The sequence below is a fragment of the Monodon monoceros genome, unplaced genomic scaffold (assembly GCF_005190385.1).
Source record: "Monodon monoceros isolate NGI ecotype Baffin Bay Population unplaced genomic scaffold, NGI_Narwhal_1 Super_Scaffold_15, whole genome shotgun sequence".
In the NCBI taxonomy this organism is placed as follows: domain Eukaryota; kingdom Metazoa; phylum Chordata; class Mammalia; order Artiodactyla; family Monodontidae; genus Monodon; species Monodon monoceros.
Window position 1 is genome coordinate 2,130,003 of NW_021703771.1, and position 14,527 is coordinate 2,144,529.

The following is a 14,527-nucleotide window of genomic DNA, read 5'->3' on the forward strand; positions in this document are numbered from 1 at the left end:
TTATAACAGATTCACTTTGCTGTACACCTGAAACTAACACAACATTGTAAATCAACTATATTCCAATAAAAATTAAAAAAAAAAAAAGAAAAATGGAAGGATGCCCCCTTTGTTATTAAACATTGTATCTGAGGACCTAGCCAGGACAGTAAGATAATCAAATAAAATCATAAGTATTATATTAGAAAGGAATATATAGAAAGAAATTTATTTACAGACAATAAAATTGTTTAGACAGAAAATCCTAAGGAATCTCAGGGAATAATTGGAACTAATAAATGCATTTAGCATGGACTTAGAGTACGTGGTTATTATATGTCTATATATAACAGCAAATTATTAGAAAAATTTTAAAACAATTATACTATCATCAAAAATATTAAAATATTTAAAAATTTAACCAAATCATTTTAATGTGTATTTCCTTTCCCCTGAAAATTATAGCATATTGCTGAGAGATTAGTAAAGTCCTAAATAATTAGAGCCATATATCATGCTCATAGACTGGAAAATTGAATATTGATAAGTTGTTGTCCTCCCAAAATTGAACAATAGATTCAAAACAGTCCATATTAAAAGACTAGCAGAAATTTTTAGATAAAATTTAAAGTTATTCTAAGATTTATATGGAAAGGCACAGGATATATAATAGCCAAAACAATCTTGATAAAAAAAAAGAAGTTGGAAAACTCATACTACATGACCTCAAGTTTCATTATATATCTATACAAATCAAGAGAGGGTGTTATTGGCTAAAAGGAGAACAGACAGATTGCTGGAATAGAATAGAGAATGTAGAAATGGACACACACATGTATGTTTCATTGGTTTTTGACAAATATGCCAAACAAATCCAGGGGTAAAGAGAGTTTTCCTCAATTCTGCTGAATAACTAGATCTCTTTATATGAGAAAGAAAAAAGAATGTTGATTCTATATGAATCACAAAACTTAACTTTGAATAAATCATCAACCTAAACAGAGAGGCTAAAACTGTAAATTTTCTAGGAGAAACTTAGGAGAATATCTTTATGTCTTTGGGATATGCAAATTTTTCCCAAAGAAGCATAACACTCACTTAACATAAAAATTAAAAAAAATTATAAATTGGACTTCATCAATTTATAAAACATCTGCTCATCAAAATATATGGATTAAAAGATGAAAAGACAAGCCACAGGCTGAAAGTATTTGTAATACCCATATACTAATTACTTCTATCAGGATATATAAAATTTTTCTACACATCAATAAAGAGAGACAACTTAAAGATGACAAAATGAGTAAGTCATATTTGTTCTCAAGGTCTATAGGCTACTACACAAATTACACTGACACTGCACCATTATTATTTAGTTATCTTTTCACTGAATAAACTAGCAATACAGCATAACATTGGTTTAAGATAAATATCACTACAGTAAAATAATCCAAGTTTTGACTCTATTTCCAACATTTCCTCAAAAAGTAAAATAGAGATGAGATTATTTCATGGACTTGTTTTCTGATAAAAAGAAAGACACATAAAAAAAAAAAAGGCAAAAAATGGCACATAATAAATAGTAGTTAATAAATGTTCTATTTATTGAATAATAATGAGAGGGCATTCAAATTGGCACAACATATATGTTTCATTAATTTAGCTCAATTATATGCTTTATTGAGCATTCAAGACTTTTTGTTTGTAATCAATGTATACTCTCATTCATACACAAGATATAAAAAATAATAATGATCATCCTGAGATCTCATAGTTATCAATAATTGCAACTTATTAAATGAATAATATATACCAGATACTTAGTTGGCACACAAATTGTCTTGAGACAACTTACAGTGGGATGGGGAGCAGTTGGATGCATTGCTTTGCCAGTCAGTCAAAGGAGAATTTATCACAATGGAAGGACACACAAAAATACAGAAGGCACAAAGGAAGCTTCAGTCCATCAGGCTGGAGTAGGGTAGCAAAGGAAATCCTTCCTGTTAGTAATTGGATAGAGAGCCTTTGCTTTTCTGGTGTTATGTTACTGTGGATTATGCTGTGCTTAGAAGTATGGGTCACTATCAGTGCTGATAGTGATTGCAGTGACCAGAGAATCAAGAAGAAAAATACAACAAAAGTAAGGTGTTATGATGTAAATAACAATCCAAAGTACATAAAAGCCTTCCTAGTCAACACCTAAGAACATTATGTGCATCGTTAAGTGTGTAGCTTGTGTAACTATTTGCCATAATTTTAACTCTAAGTTGTATGAATGGGAAGCCATAGAGTTGATTGTACATGTAGTGTGCCTATTGGCTCGTGTGACATGATTAATTATCCACAATACTTAACAAATTACACTTATGAGAGCAGGACTAGGTCAGTTCTCTACCTGTCAGGGGTTTAGAGCTAGGGTGGAGTGGACTGAGATTAGTTTTCTAGCCTCTACCAGAACTGAGTTTCAAATAGGATTAAAGTTCAATTATTAAAAATGAAAAAAAAGTTATATCTGATTTAGCTCCTCCTAGATTTCCTATCCATGGACAAAATACTATTCTCCATAAATTCTACCCACTGCTAGGGATTTTGAAAATGAGGGAATTTACTTTACCTTGAAAGCTTTTCTGCCTTCTTTCTGCTTTAAACTGCTAATGAAATGTCTTACAGTAATCTTCACTCATCAGATTAGACCTCTTATCAGTCAGAATGATACCTGGGGTTATCACATCCTGAAAAATACTTATTCCTCCAATGCAGTGCAATGTTTTCCAAAAATCATTCACCTTGGGTATAGAGATCACAGCATGCCTTGCAAATAAACTTTCTTGAATCCTGAAACTAAAATTATTATCTTGCAGCTGTAACTTAGCCTTAAACTAAGACTGTGAGCTTATTTTCTGACAATCACTTGTTACTATATCAAAATCATATTTGAAAAGTTTTGAAAATATGGAACTGACCAGGAGAATTTTAATAGTTCCTTGAATTGCTCCAAAAATACATGAAATGTTTTTTTGCAATAAACCTTATGAAGTTATAAAATTAGAGATCATTTTATAATAGATACATAAATCTTGTATAACATTTTCAAGTTTGGAATTACAATGAAGAATACATTTTCATACAGTTTTAGATTAGATCTTTACTCCTTAATTTTACTTTTATAAGGTTTGTGATTGTAGTTTTACCTCATGGCTAATTATTCTTTTTTTTTTTCAACATCTTTATTGGAGTATAATTGCTTTACAATGGTGTGTTAGTTTCTGCTTTACAATAAAGTGAAACAGCTATACATATACCTATATCCCCATATCTCTTCCCTCTTGCGACTCCCTCCCTCCCACCCTCCCTATCCCACCCTTGTACGTGGTCACAAAGTACCGAGCTCATCTCCCTGTGCTATGTGGCTACTTCCCACTAGCTATCAGTATTTTGTGGGGTTTTTTCCAGGTTTTGTTTTTTGTTTTTTTTGTTTTCTGTTTTTTGTTGTTTTTTGTTTTAACATCTTTATTGAGTATAATTGCTTTACAATGGTGTGTTAGTTTCTGCTTTATAACAAAGTGAATCAGTTATACATAGACATATGTTCCCATATCTCTTCCCTCTTGAATCTCCCTCCCTCCCACCCTCCCTATCCCACACCACTAGGTGGTCATTAAGCACTGAGCTGATCTCCATGTGCTATACGGCTGCTGCTTCCCACTAGCTATCTATTTTATGTTTGGTAGTGTATATATGTCCATGCCACTTTCTCACCTTGTCACATGTTACCCTTCCCCCTCCCCATATTCTCAAATCCGTTCACTAGTAGGTCTGTGTCTTTATTCCCTTCTTAACCCTAGGTTCTTCATGACCTTTTTTGTTTTTCCTTAGATTCCATATATATGTGTTAGCATATGATATTTGTTTTTCTCTTTCTGACTTACTTCACTCTGTATGACAGACTCTAGGTCCATCCACCTCACTACAAATAACTCAATTTTGTTTCTTTTTATGGCTGAGTAATATTCTATTGTATATGCGCCACATCTTCTTTATCCATTCATCTGTTGATGGACACTTAGGTTGCTTCCATGTCCTGGCTATTGTAAATAGAGCTGCAATGAACATATTGGTACATGACTCTTTTTGAATTATGGTTTTCTCAGGGTATATGCCCAGTAGTGGGATTGCTGGGTCATATGGTAGTTCTATTTTTAGTTTTTTAAGGAACCTCCATACTGTTCTCCATAGTGGTTGTATCAATTTACATTCCCCCCAACAGTGCAAGTGGGTTCCCTTTTCTCCACACCCTCTCCAACATTTATTGTCTGTAGATTTTTTTTTGTTGTTGTTGTTGTACACGGGTCTCTCACTGTCGTGGCTTCTCTCATTGCAGAGCACAGGCTCTGGACGTGCAGGCTCAGTGGCTGTGGCTCACGGGCCTAGCTGCTCCATGGCCTGTGGGATCTTCCCAGACCGGAGCATGAACCCGTGTCCCCTGCATCTGCAGGCGGACTCTCAACCACTGCGCCACCAGGGAAGCCCTGTCTGTACATTTTTTGATGATAGCCATTCTGACCTCTGTGAGATGATATCTCATTGTAGTCTTGATTTGCATTTCTCTAATGATTAATGATGTTGAGCATTCTTTCATACATTTGTTGGCAATCTGTATATCTTCTTTGGCGAAGTGTCTATTTAGGTCTTCTGCCCATTTTTGGATTGGGTTGTTTGGTTTTTTTGTTATTGAGCTGCATGAGCTGCTTGTAAATTTTGGAGATTAATCCTTTGTCAGTTGCTTCATTTGCAAATATTTTCTCCCATTCTGAGGGTTGTCTTTTGGTCTTGTTTATGGCTTCCTTTGCTGTGCAAAAGCTTTTAAGTTTCATTAGGTCCCATTTGTTTATTTTTGTTTTTATTTCCATTTCTCTAGGAGGTGGGTCACAAAGGATCTTGCTGTGATTTATGTCACAGAGTGTTCTGCCTATGTTTTCCTCTAAGAGTTTGATAGTGTCTGGCCTTACATTTAGGTCTTTAACATTTGGTACTGTATATTTTAACACAATATTTGAGGTGTCTTAAAAATCAGGAATCTGTTTTTCCTAAAGTATCAGTAGTTTTAAAATATGATTGATGTATTCCACATTATTTCTTTGCCATCTTGACTTAAATTTGCATTAGATATAGATTATTAAACTGCTTCTAGCATGATAGTTATATATTTCCAAAAGGCATGAGTTCCAAAATTCCCAGTCTGGAGTGAAACTCAAAAGCAGTGGGACTTTAACATAAAAGCTAATTTATGTAATAATAACTGATTAATAAGACATTGGAAATACCAAGTTTATGACCTTTAATATGATTCTTTAGAAAACTATAGTCTCAATTTATTTGTGAATCCTGCTTCATATATCAGATAATATGTAGTAATATGCACAGATCATCACACTGAGCAAAAAGATTATACATATATTAGTTCCTAAAGGTTTTTGAAGAAATTAATTAGAAAGTATGTATAAGATAATTGCATATATAGAAGGATAGATACATAGATAGATGTTTGATAGATACCTACATACATACGTGCATGCATGTCTACATACATATTTTATGTTTTAAAAATGTGATACTTCCTGCACATTTTTGGCTAAGGCTTTAAGTCACAGAATAATACAATACATACCAAAAAAAAATCTCAATCTATTATCGTTACTAGGTCTTCTAATAAAGTCATCATCCTATTTTTTTCCACAATAACACAAGTTTATGCTCATGGAGTGTGGGACACTATTTCTGAGATATAAATTCTCCCCAATTATCAAATGACCATTTGTCCTGCATTTTCTCACCAAGTAATATTCACAGTTGCATTAAAGTAAGCAAATGGGTTTGATATATCTCTACTTTGTACTTTAGATTCAGCCATGGTCTTTTCTAGGATACATAAGCAGTATTTTATTTGAACATGAGGACAAACTTGCAAGTTAACCAGTGATAACTACCTCTTTTTTCTCAGTCTTTTTCAGATACAAGGGGTATTATATCTCTCATATAGGGCCGCTTGTGGATTTTGAAAACCAAGCTGGCACAAATAGTCGCCTCCTTCTTAGCTTGGAGGAGAAAGATCTAAAGCTGCTCACTGCAAGTAAGCTGGGTCAGAGGGACCACAGGAAATTATGGATTATGTCTATATTTTATATGAGAGACAAGCTGAGGACAAACATTCCTGTCATGGAGTTTGTAGAGAGTCTATATGTCCTTGCTATAGAGTTGATCGTTTGTTCTATGGTATAAATCAGGGGTTAGTAAATTACAACTGTGAGCCAAATATGACCTTCCACCTGATTTTGTAAATAAAGTTTTATTGAAACATAACAGAATTCATTCATTTATGTATGTCTATGGATGCTTTCACACTACTAACTCAATAGCAGAGTTGAGTTACCTTGACAGATACCATATGGCTCAGAAAGTATAAAATATTTACTATCTGATCCTTTTCAGGAAAAAGTTTTTAATCTTCTGGTATAAATATACAACTACTGTATTTTATTGTTTTCTGATATTTATTTCTTATTTTACAATAAATACTTTAAATGAAATGATATCAAAAATTATTTTTTAAATAAAAAGTATATTTCAAATTTGTTTCCCTAGAAAGTTGATAATGAATATGGAGTTTACTCCTAAACTATGTCACTTTAATGATCCACTGCTGAGTATGTTGACATCACTGACTACATGAAACCAGAAGACAGGTTTTAGTTCAAAAACCATCAGCATCTATTTAAATGTTAGTAATTATTTTAAAAGACTCCCTCACATTGATGAGTTAAGTTCAGATAAAGAAGGTATTCTTACATGTCACTCTGTGAAGCATGTATTTTCACTTAGATCACACAACTATAGCAAAATTATTTTCCTAATTTTCTATTGCAAGTTTCTCTGTACATACTAAAAGTAAAGCGATTGTTATAAATGTGTTGGCTCAGTTAGCAGAATAAATTGACACAAAGATAAAAGATACCAGTCTATACTAGTAAAGTCAGAGGTTTCAAATACATAATCAGTTTATTTCAATAATAGTTTTCTTCTGTTGAAGGCAAGGTATCTGACAATATTAGGAATGCTATTGAAAATTCGCTAAAAATGTTCGAAGATAAAGTTATGTGCTCTTGTGCTAAAATTATAAGTATAAATTTTGTTAAGTTTATAATGATATATACATTGTTTGATCGAGTTGAGAAAAGGATGGAAAAAAATGTACTTGTAGTTTATTGTGGTTCATACATAATTCATAGTTTTAAAGCAAACCAGTTTTGATGCTCACACAGATGGAATAGAATCTATAGTTGAAAAATTTACAATTAATTTAAAATATTCACAGGACAACAGACTAAAATTTTTGGAATAAAGCTGATATTGAAAATAATGTAACATAGCAAAATGTGCTTTCTTTTGCTGCTGTCCATTATCATTTAAATTTTAGAAATGTTTAAACTTGTGAAGAATGACTTTGAAAATAAATCCAGTATTTCAGGGAGGTTTTGGCATTTTAGTGAAAATATCGTAAGTTTCGGTTGCATCTCATTCAAAATCAGTTACAAACATTTAACCAAAAAAACAATAAATCAAGAACAAAAGACTGGTGTTTGAAAGTTTTAGTGAAATGTACTTATTTTTTAAAAGACATTAAAGCTTATTCCTACACAATACAATGAAAAACTTAAGCTCAATGAATTCAGAAGTGCTCGAGATCATAAATGTTATAACTAGGCTTTGGAATAGCTGGACTTATGGGGAACAACATTTGACAAAAATCCTATATTTCACAGATTATTTTTTTGTGCTAAGGCATAGTGGAAATAAATTGAAGCACCTACATTTTGCCAAACATTCAAAGGAATCATACATAGAGACCATTTATTTCATGAGGATTCTCTTTGAAAATGTTTGTCAAAAAATAATTTTGAATAGAATAAAATATAGCTCCTATGGACATACTTTATTGATGTATTTTATACAAAAAAATATAATTGGGAATACTTAACATTTAGCAGATTTTCCTTTGAGGTTAGCAAGAACCTCAAAATATGTTCTGTGAAAATGTTCTCAATTAAAATGGCACAGTTAAGAGAAGAGTAAACTGAAGGCATTAAATGACTTCAAATTTATTAATCATAAATGCAACTTTGAAGAGGGTATAGATAGCTTTATAAAAATTTATAATTATAAGACAATATTGAAAAAATACTCATTCTTCAGAAAAATAGGTGTAAATATAGTTTCTGCTTATATTATTTTGTAATATTTCAGATAATCAATATAAAGTATGTTTTAAAATGTCCTTTTGATTTGCAGAGACCAAGTTACAATTATTGTCTTTGGAAGGAATTTTAGAAATTACTTTTTTGAATAGAGCTACATTATTTGTCTGCCTATTTAATGAAACCAATTTGCCAAAGAATAAATAAATATTTCAAATATTATATATTTGTAACTCTTTTTAGCTGCCTCTTTTGTTCAAAAATGCCATGGTTTGGGAGATAAATTATATATTCTTCATACACTGCAGGATATGGTAAGCTATTATAAAACACCTAACAACTCATAACCTATCTTAGGAAATAAATGACCTGAAGGGAAAAGCCCTGAAAACATTTCTTTGAAGATGGTTGTTGGAGTTCTTACCACCTGCACTGCTACCAATCCCTCCTACCATTGGCAATGGCTGATACACTCTACCAGACTCTCAAATCTCTCTCAACTAGGTTACATGGAAGGATCTGCAAGAGAAACACTGGGAGTTATCACTTTCTGCAGTTTGGGAGACACTTAACTTTTGTTTCACTCCCATGAAAGGAGTCTTTAGGTACCTAATTGTGGCCGGAAACACCACTACCCAAAGACATTTTGAAGAGAGACAAATACACTGATTGTGAGTTATATTTCCCAGAAAATGGGAAACTGTGGAAGGGTTCAAAGATGAGATCAGGGCTTCCCTGGTGGCGTACTTGTTGAGAGTCTCCCTGCCCATGCAGGGGACATGGGTTTGTGCCCCAGTCCAGGAAGATCCCACATGCCGCAGAGCGGCTGGGTCCGTGAGCCATGGCCGCTGAGCCTGTGCGTCCGGAGCCTGTGCTCCGCAACGGGAGAGGCCACAACAGTGAGAGGCCCGCGTACCGAAAAAAAAAAAAAAATGAGATCAGAGTGGTTTAAACACAGTTTCATTGTTAAATATTTAATCAAAAGTTAAGAAACTATTGGTTTAAACAGTGATTTTATTGACATCTTTAAGTTTATTTGAGAAGGAATAAAACATTTTTATGCTTCATGAAAGGGGATTTGTCTGTACTGACCTGTTACATAAGGAAATAATAGAGATATAATTTTGCAAATTATGGGCAAAATATACACTCTTTGTAAACATATTTTAGTACCTAAGAACAAAATATATTTTATCATAGTAAAAAAACAAACAAAAAAAAACTGTTCAGTTGGTGGCTAAACTCTTCATATATTATGAAATATCAATATTTAGCAGAATAATCATTTAATTGTTAAACAAATTGATCTCTTAAATTTATTCTTCAAAAAACTCAGAGTATAGAACCACTAAACTTGTATTTTTCAGTAATAAATGAAACATTTCAAGTCTAATTTGAAATAAATGACAAAATTAAAATTATTTGTATGTATGTATGCATACATACATATATGTGTATTTTTACCTGAAAATGGTTCCTCACAATCACAAATGAAACTATTTGCAGTAATATTTCTGCAGTTCCTATGGAAACAGATATGTGGTTGACACTGCCCAATTATTTCTGAACAATTTATGCCTATAAAAATAAAAGAAAATTAATGTTTCAACTAGATTAAAATATGTACATTATATTTATATAGTTAATTAAAGTCATAGATTTTTCCCAAATTTTTAATAATGAATAATAGAAAAATTTTGAATAGTGTAATTCTAACTAAGACATAGCGCTTCATGATGATGGATTTAAATGGAAACAAAACTTAATTTTAATAAATTTGACATCAGTTTTTCCATCCTTTCACTGCATAATATAATATTAAAATATTTTTCTGATTGGTGATATTTGAGCTCTAGTTAATTTTTTATGATAATTTGAATGTGTTAATCATGTAGATAATATTAATATATGTAAGTATTAATTCTTCAACATATGCTGGAGCATTGCTGTGGTAATATACAAAGTGACACATTCAAATGTATAATATATTGTATCTTAGCCCTACTACCTAGCCAAGGTAATGATTCAAACAAGGAAAATGTGAAAGTATTATACCATCTGAAGAGGAACCAGGGCATAAAGTTTCAGTCAAGCAAGAAAAATAAGATCTACAGACCTGCTGTGCAACATTGCACCTTTTGTCAACAATAATATATTATACACTTAAAATTTTGTTTGAGGGTAAACCTCATATTAATTCCTCATATTAATCATTCTCCCCACAGTAAAATCAAATCAAATCAATTCATATCTAATCTAATCTAATCTAAAAATATTTGGAAGAAAAGAGGGACGACTGCTTGGATTCTCAGAAGCCATGCACAAGCTTCTAAATTCTACACTTTCTTTCCTACTATATCAAGTTTTCCAAATCCCACTTGTACAAGCTATCATGTCCTACTACACAAAAAAACACAACCTTGCATAGCATATATTTCTATGTAGTTGATCATCTCATAATATCCTTATTAGAGGAATGTGCCAACAAAATTCCAGGGCATGACACATGGACAAATGTCACTACAAAACAGTTGCACATGATTTGGCAATAAGTCTGCCACTTCCCCCATTCTAATTGAATTCTTAATTTAATTTGTGAGCAGTTTTCACCAGTTCATGCTTTTGAAATTCTTTATACACTGACATCTCTACATCACTAATGCAGAACTCTTCTTCCTTCACTTACCTCCAAACAATCCCCAACACAATGAAAATATAAGTAATAAGTAATTACAATAAGTAACTGTGCCCCAAAATATTTCCATACACAAAAGCTAAAGTATCAGTGGTATGTTCAATAGGTCATGTTCTCTTTCAGTCCTAGTGGGTGTAATAGCTAAATTGTGACCACCCCCACAAAAAAATTCTTATGTTGAAATCCTAACCCCCATGACCTCATAGTGTGACTTACTTGGAGACAGGGTCTTTAAAGAGGTAATAGATGTTAAATGAGGTCACTAGTTTGGGTCCTAATTAAAAATGACTTATGTCCTTATAAGGAGAGGATGCACAGGCACTACAGAGAAAAGGGATGTGTAAACACAGAGAGAAATGGCTGACCATGGACCAAGGAGAGAGGCCTTAGAGAAACCAATCCTCCTGACACCTTGATTGGGACCACTTACTCTCTAGAACTTTGAGAAAATAAACTTCTAATGTTGAAGCCACTCACACTGTGGTTCTTTGTTATGGTAGCACTAACAAACTAGTACAGTGAACATTCTCAGTTTCTTGGTAATCCTACATATTTCTGTATCTTTTAAGGTTTAAAATTGAAGTAATTGTGCATAATTAGAGTAGTGTCATGGTATGTGCTCAATGTCTTAAAAAATAAATAATGTTAGATACTTTTATAAAGTTTAAAATTTGATTATTTACATTATCTACTGCTGTGTTTCTAATAAACAAAGAAATAAACATTGGGATAAAACCATTCTATGCAATTATGATAACTCATTGAAATAATATTCCATGATTTATGATTATATCTATGCCAGTTAATATTATGTAGGTAGTAGACATTTTATGGTCAAATATTCTCTAAAATTCTTTTGACAGGTTAAAATGTATAGTTTAGAAGCTCTAGATTAAATTATTTCTCCGTTCACTGTAAATCAGAAATTTGAGTGCTTTTATTTATTTATTTATTTATTTTTTCTGACCTGTCTTAATTTTAATTATCTGATATACTATGAGTCAGGTTAACTTACATCTTTTATCACCCCTGCCAGTAGAGTCAAATGAGAATTTGATCCCAGTTATACAGAAAGGATGTCCAGTTGATAATGCTGGGATTAACTTCTGAAATAGCCTCAGTACTTCTTCCCTAAAGAGTCTAAAATTACATTTTAAATGATTGGCTTAGGTGAATTTTGGAGACTAATATGGCTTATAGAGTTCTTCCATTATACTTTATCACACAGTCTCCTCAAATCTAGCTTCAAGGGAGTCTTCCCAGTCACACAGAAGAACAACTCTATTGAATCCTCCTAAGGCATGCCCCACAAAATTGCAGTTATATCACTGAGCCCAGTTGGCTCCAGTCACATCTGCTTCTCACCCCCCTTCCCCTCTCCTGACCAAAATGTGCTGTTAGTCTGTTGTGTGTCTTCTCATCCCATCATTGCCAACGCCAGGCATTTCCCTTTGTTAGATCATCCTCCTTTTACCTTTGTAACTCTCCATGCCAGGTCTCTGAAACTGTAATTGAAAGAAATTCTTTCACACATTCCCAAATGTCAAATATTCCCTACATTTCTCAAAATTTCTCTTCATTTTTCTCTGATGACCCAACTTCCTTAGTGAACTTTCAAACAGGAATAGTCTATTTTCCTTAAATCCTCACTTCAGCCTCAGGTAACCTAGTTTATTTACACTGTTTTTAGGTTGTCCCTCTTTTTGCTTCATCCACTCACCAAATATCTTCCTTTGCAAATGTTTCTCATCATTGCCTCTCATTTAGCTTATAAAAACCAGATAATAATTTTAAAAAAAACAGTTGATAATTATATTACTCTCTTTCCCTCATTGTTCTTCTGATTTATCAATTACTTTATAGGTGCCACACCAACACCATTGAGAACATTACTTTGGGTCCACAATCATCCTTTCTTCTCCAACTCTCCCAAGCAACTTCAAACCTTCGTCCCAATAATGTGTGTCCTTATCATCCTCGACTTAGAGCCAGACTTCATTTCTACATTATCACCCAGAACTGCTTGCCCCAAAAACCATAACCTTGGGAATTTCATTTAATGACTAAAACATATTATTCTGATAATCTTTTTTTTTTTTAATGAGACATTAAGAATGGATTTGGGGAAAGATGTAAAAATAGGTATTTCAGGATAAAGCATATACGTTTTTAAGATATCCTCTTTAAATAAGCACAATTTTTATTTTAAAGAATGCCTGGGGCTTCCCTGGTGGTGCAGTGGTTGAGAGTCCATCTGCCGATGCAGGGGACACGGGTTCGTGCCCGGGTCTGGGAAGATCCCACATGCTGCAGAGCGGCTAGGCCCGTGAGCCATGGCCGCTGAGCCTGTGCGTCTGGAACCTGTGCTCTGCAATGGGAGAGGCCACAACAGTGAGAGGCCCATGTACTGAAAAAAAAAAAAAAAAAAAAAAAAGGATACCTGATAGGATTTTTATATGCCCGGAATCCAAATTTAGCCCATTCTAAAAAATCTACCAAATTCTTAAAAACATAGCCTACTTTTTGGTAACTAACCATTTATGAATTCAGTCTATTTTACTATTTTAATAGAATTATGTTACTTTAAAAAATAATCTTACCTGAAATTTGTGGGTGACAGATACATTCATATCCTTGCTTATTCCATTTTTCTCTTTTATTAATGCCACTGCCATTATTTTTACATGGCTTACAGGAACATGAATCCAGCTCCTGGCAATATTTCCCAGAGAATGGAGGTTGGCAATGGCAGCTGTATATCTTGCTCCAAATTTCAGTAAGACATGTACCATGCCCAGAGCAAAGCTCCGAATTCAGATATTCCTGGCAGAACTGCTCTTTCACTGTTACATTTAGTCGAAGTCCCAGTTGACAAAGGGATGGACCACTTGGCATTACTGTGATGAAATAATGTGTCCCAACACTCAGCCACTGAGAATTAACAGTGTGCATTCCTTTTAGATTGCAACCAAAAAGTAACTGATCTTCAGTTGTGGTATTTTGCAGACAGTCAATGAATGATGCTTCAGAAACATTCATCACATTTATTTCTGGATATTGAAGAGATGGTTCAGAAGAAATTACAAGGATGTCTCCTAATTGAATTTGCAAAGGGCAAATCTGGGGAACAACTTGATTGCCAGAAGTATTCATTTTAGTATTTACATCTCCAAACCAGCAATCCCCATAGAACTCCAGGCAGATGTTTTCTGTCACTGTCCAATTCACCACATATGTTGAGGGCTGTGTACTCCATTCTTCCATCAAGTGCCGTTTACATGTTGTTCTTCCATTTATAAACATGCTGTGAAGAACCACCAGGCTCACAAGCATAATTAAATTGTCAGTCATTTTGGGAAATTGTGTTTTACAGTCTACCATGAAAGTGTCATAAAGAATTGCTGCAAAATGGGCTTTCAGTATTGCTGGAAAATTCTAAGCAGATATTTTGTTCAGGGACTCCTGGGTACTGGCTTTCTTTCTCTATTCCCAAAGTGAAAGTAGATTTGATGACTGGATTTTGATCAAGAAACAGTAGAGTTCAATTGTTTAAAATATACCTTAAAACAGAAAAATAATACATTGTTAGTGAAGTTTTTCC

The 14,527-nt window shown here is 33.3% G+C and overlaps 1 protein-coding gene across 1 annotated transcript in view; it reads right to left on the reverse strand.

Moving 5' to 3' along the window:
- Window positions 1-14,277, reverse strand: part of EYS (eyes shut homolog) — a 1,642,163-nt gene extending 1,627,886 nt beyond the window's left edge. Inside the window, exons 1-2 of the mRNA XM_029223300.1 lie at window positions 13,527-14,277; window positions 9,696-9,809 (exon numbers count right to left, since the gene is read on the reverse strand). Coding sequence (XP_029079133.1) covers window positions 9,696-9,809; window positions 13,527-14,277 — 865 coding nt within the window. The remainder of the gene's footprint in view (window positions 1-9,695; window positions 9,810-13,526) is intronic.
- Window positions 14,278-14,527: the final 250 nt, after the last annotated feature.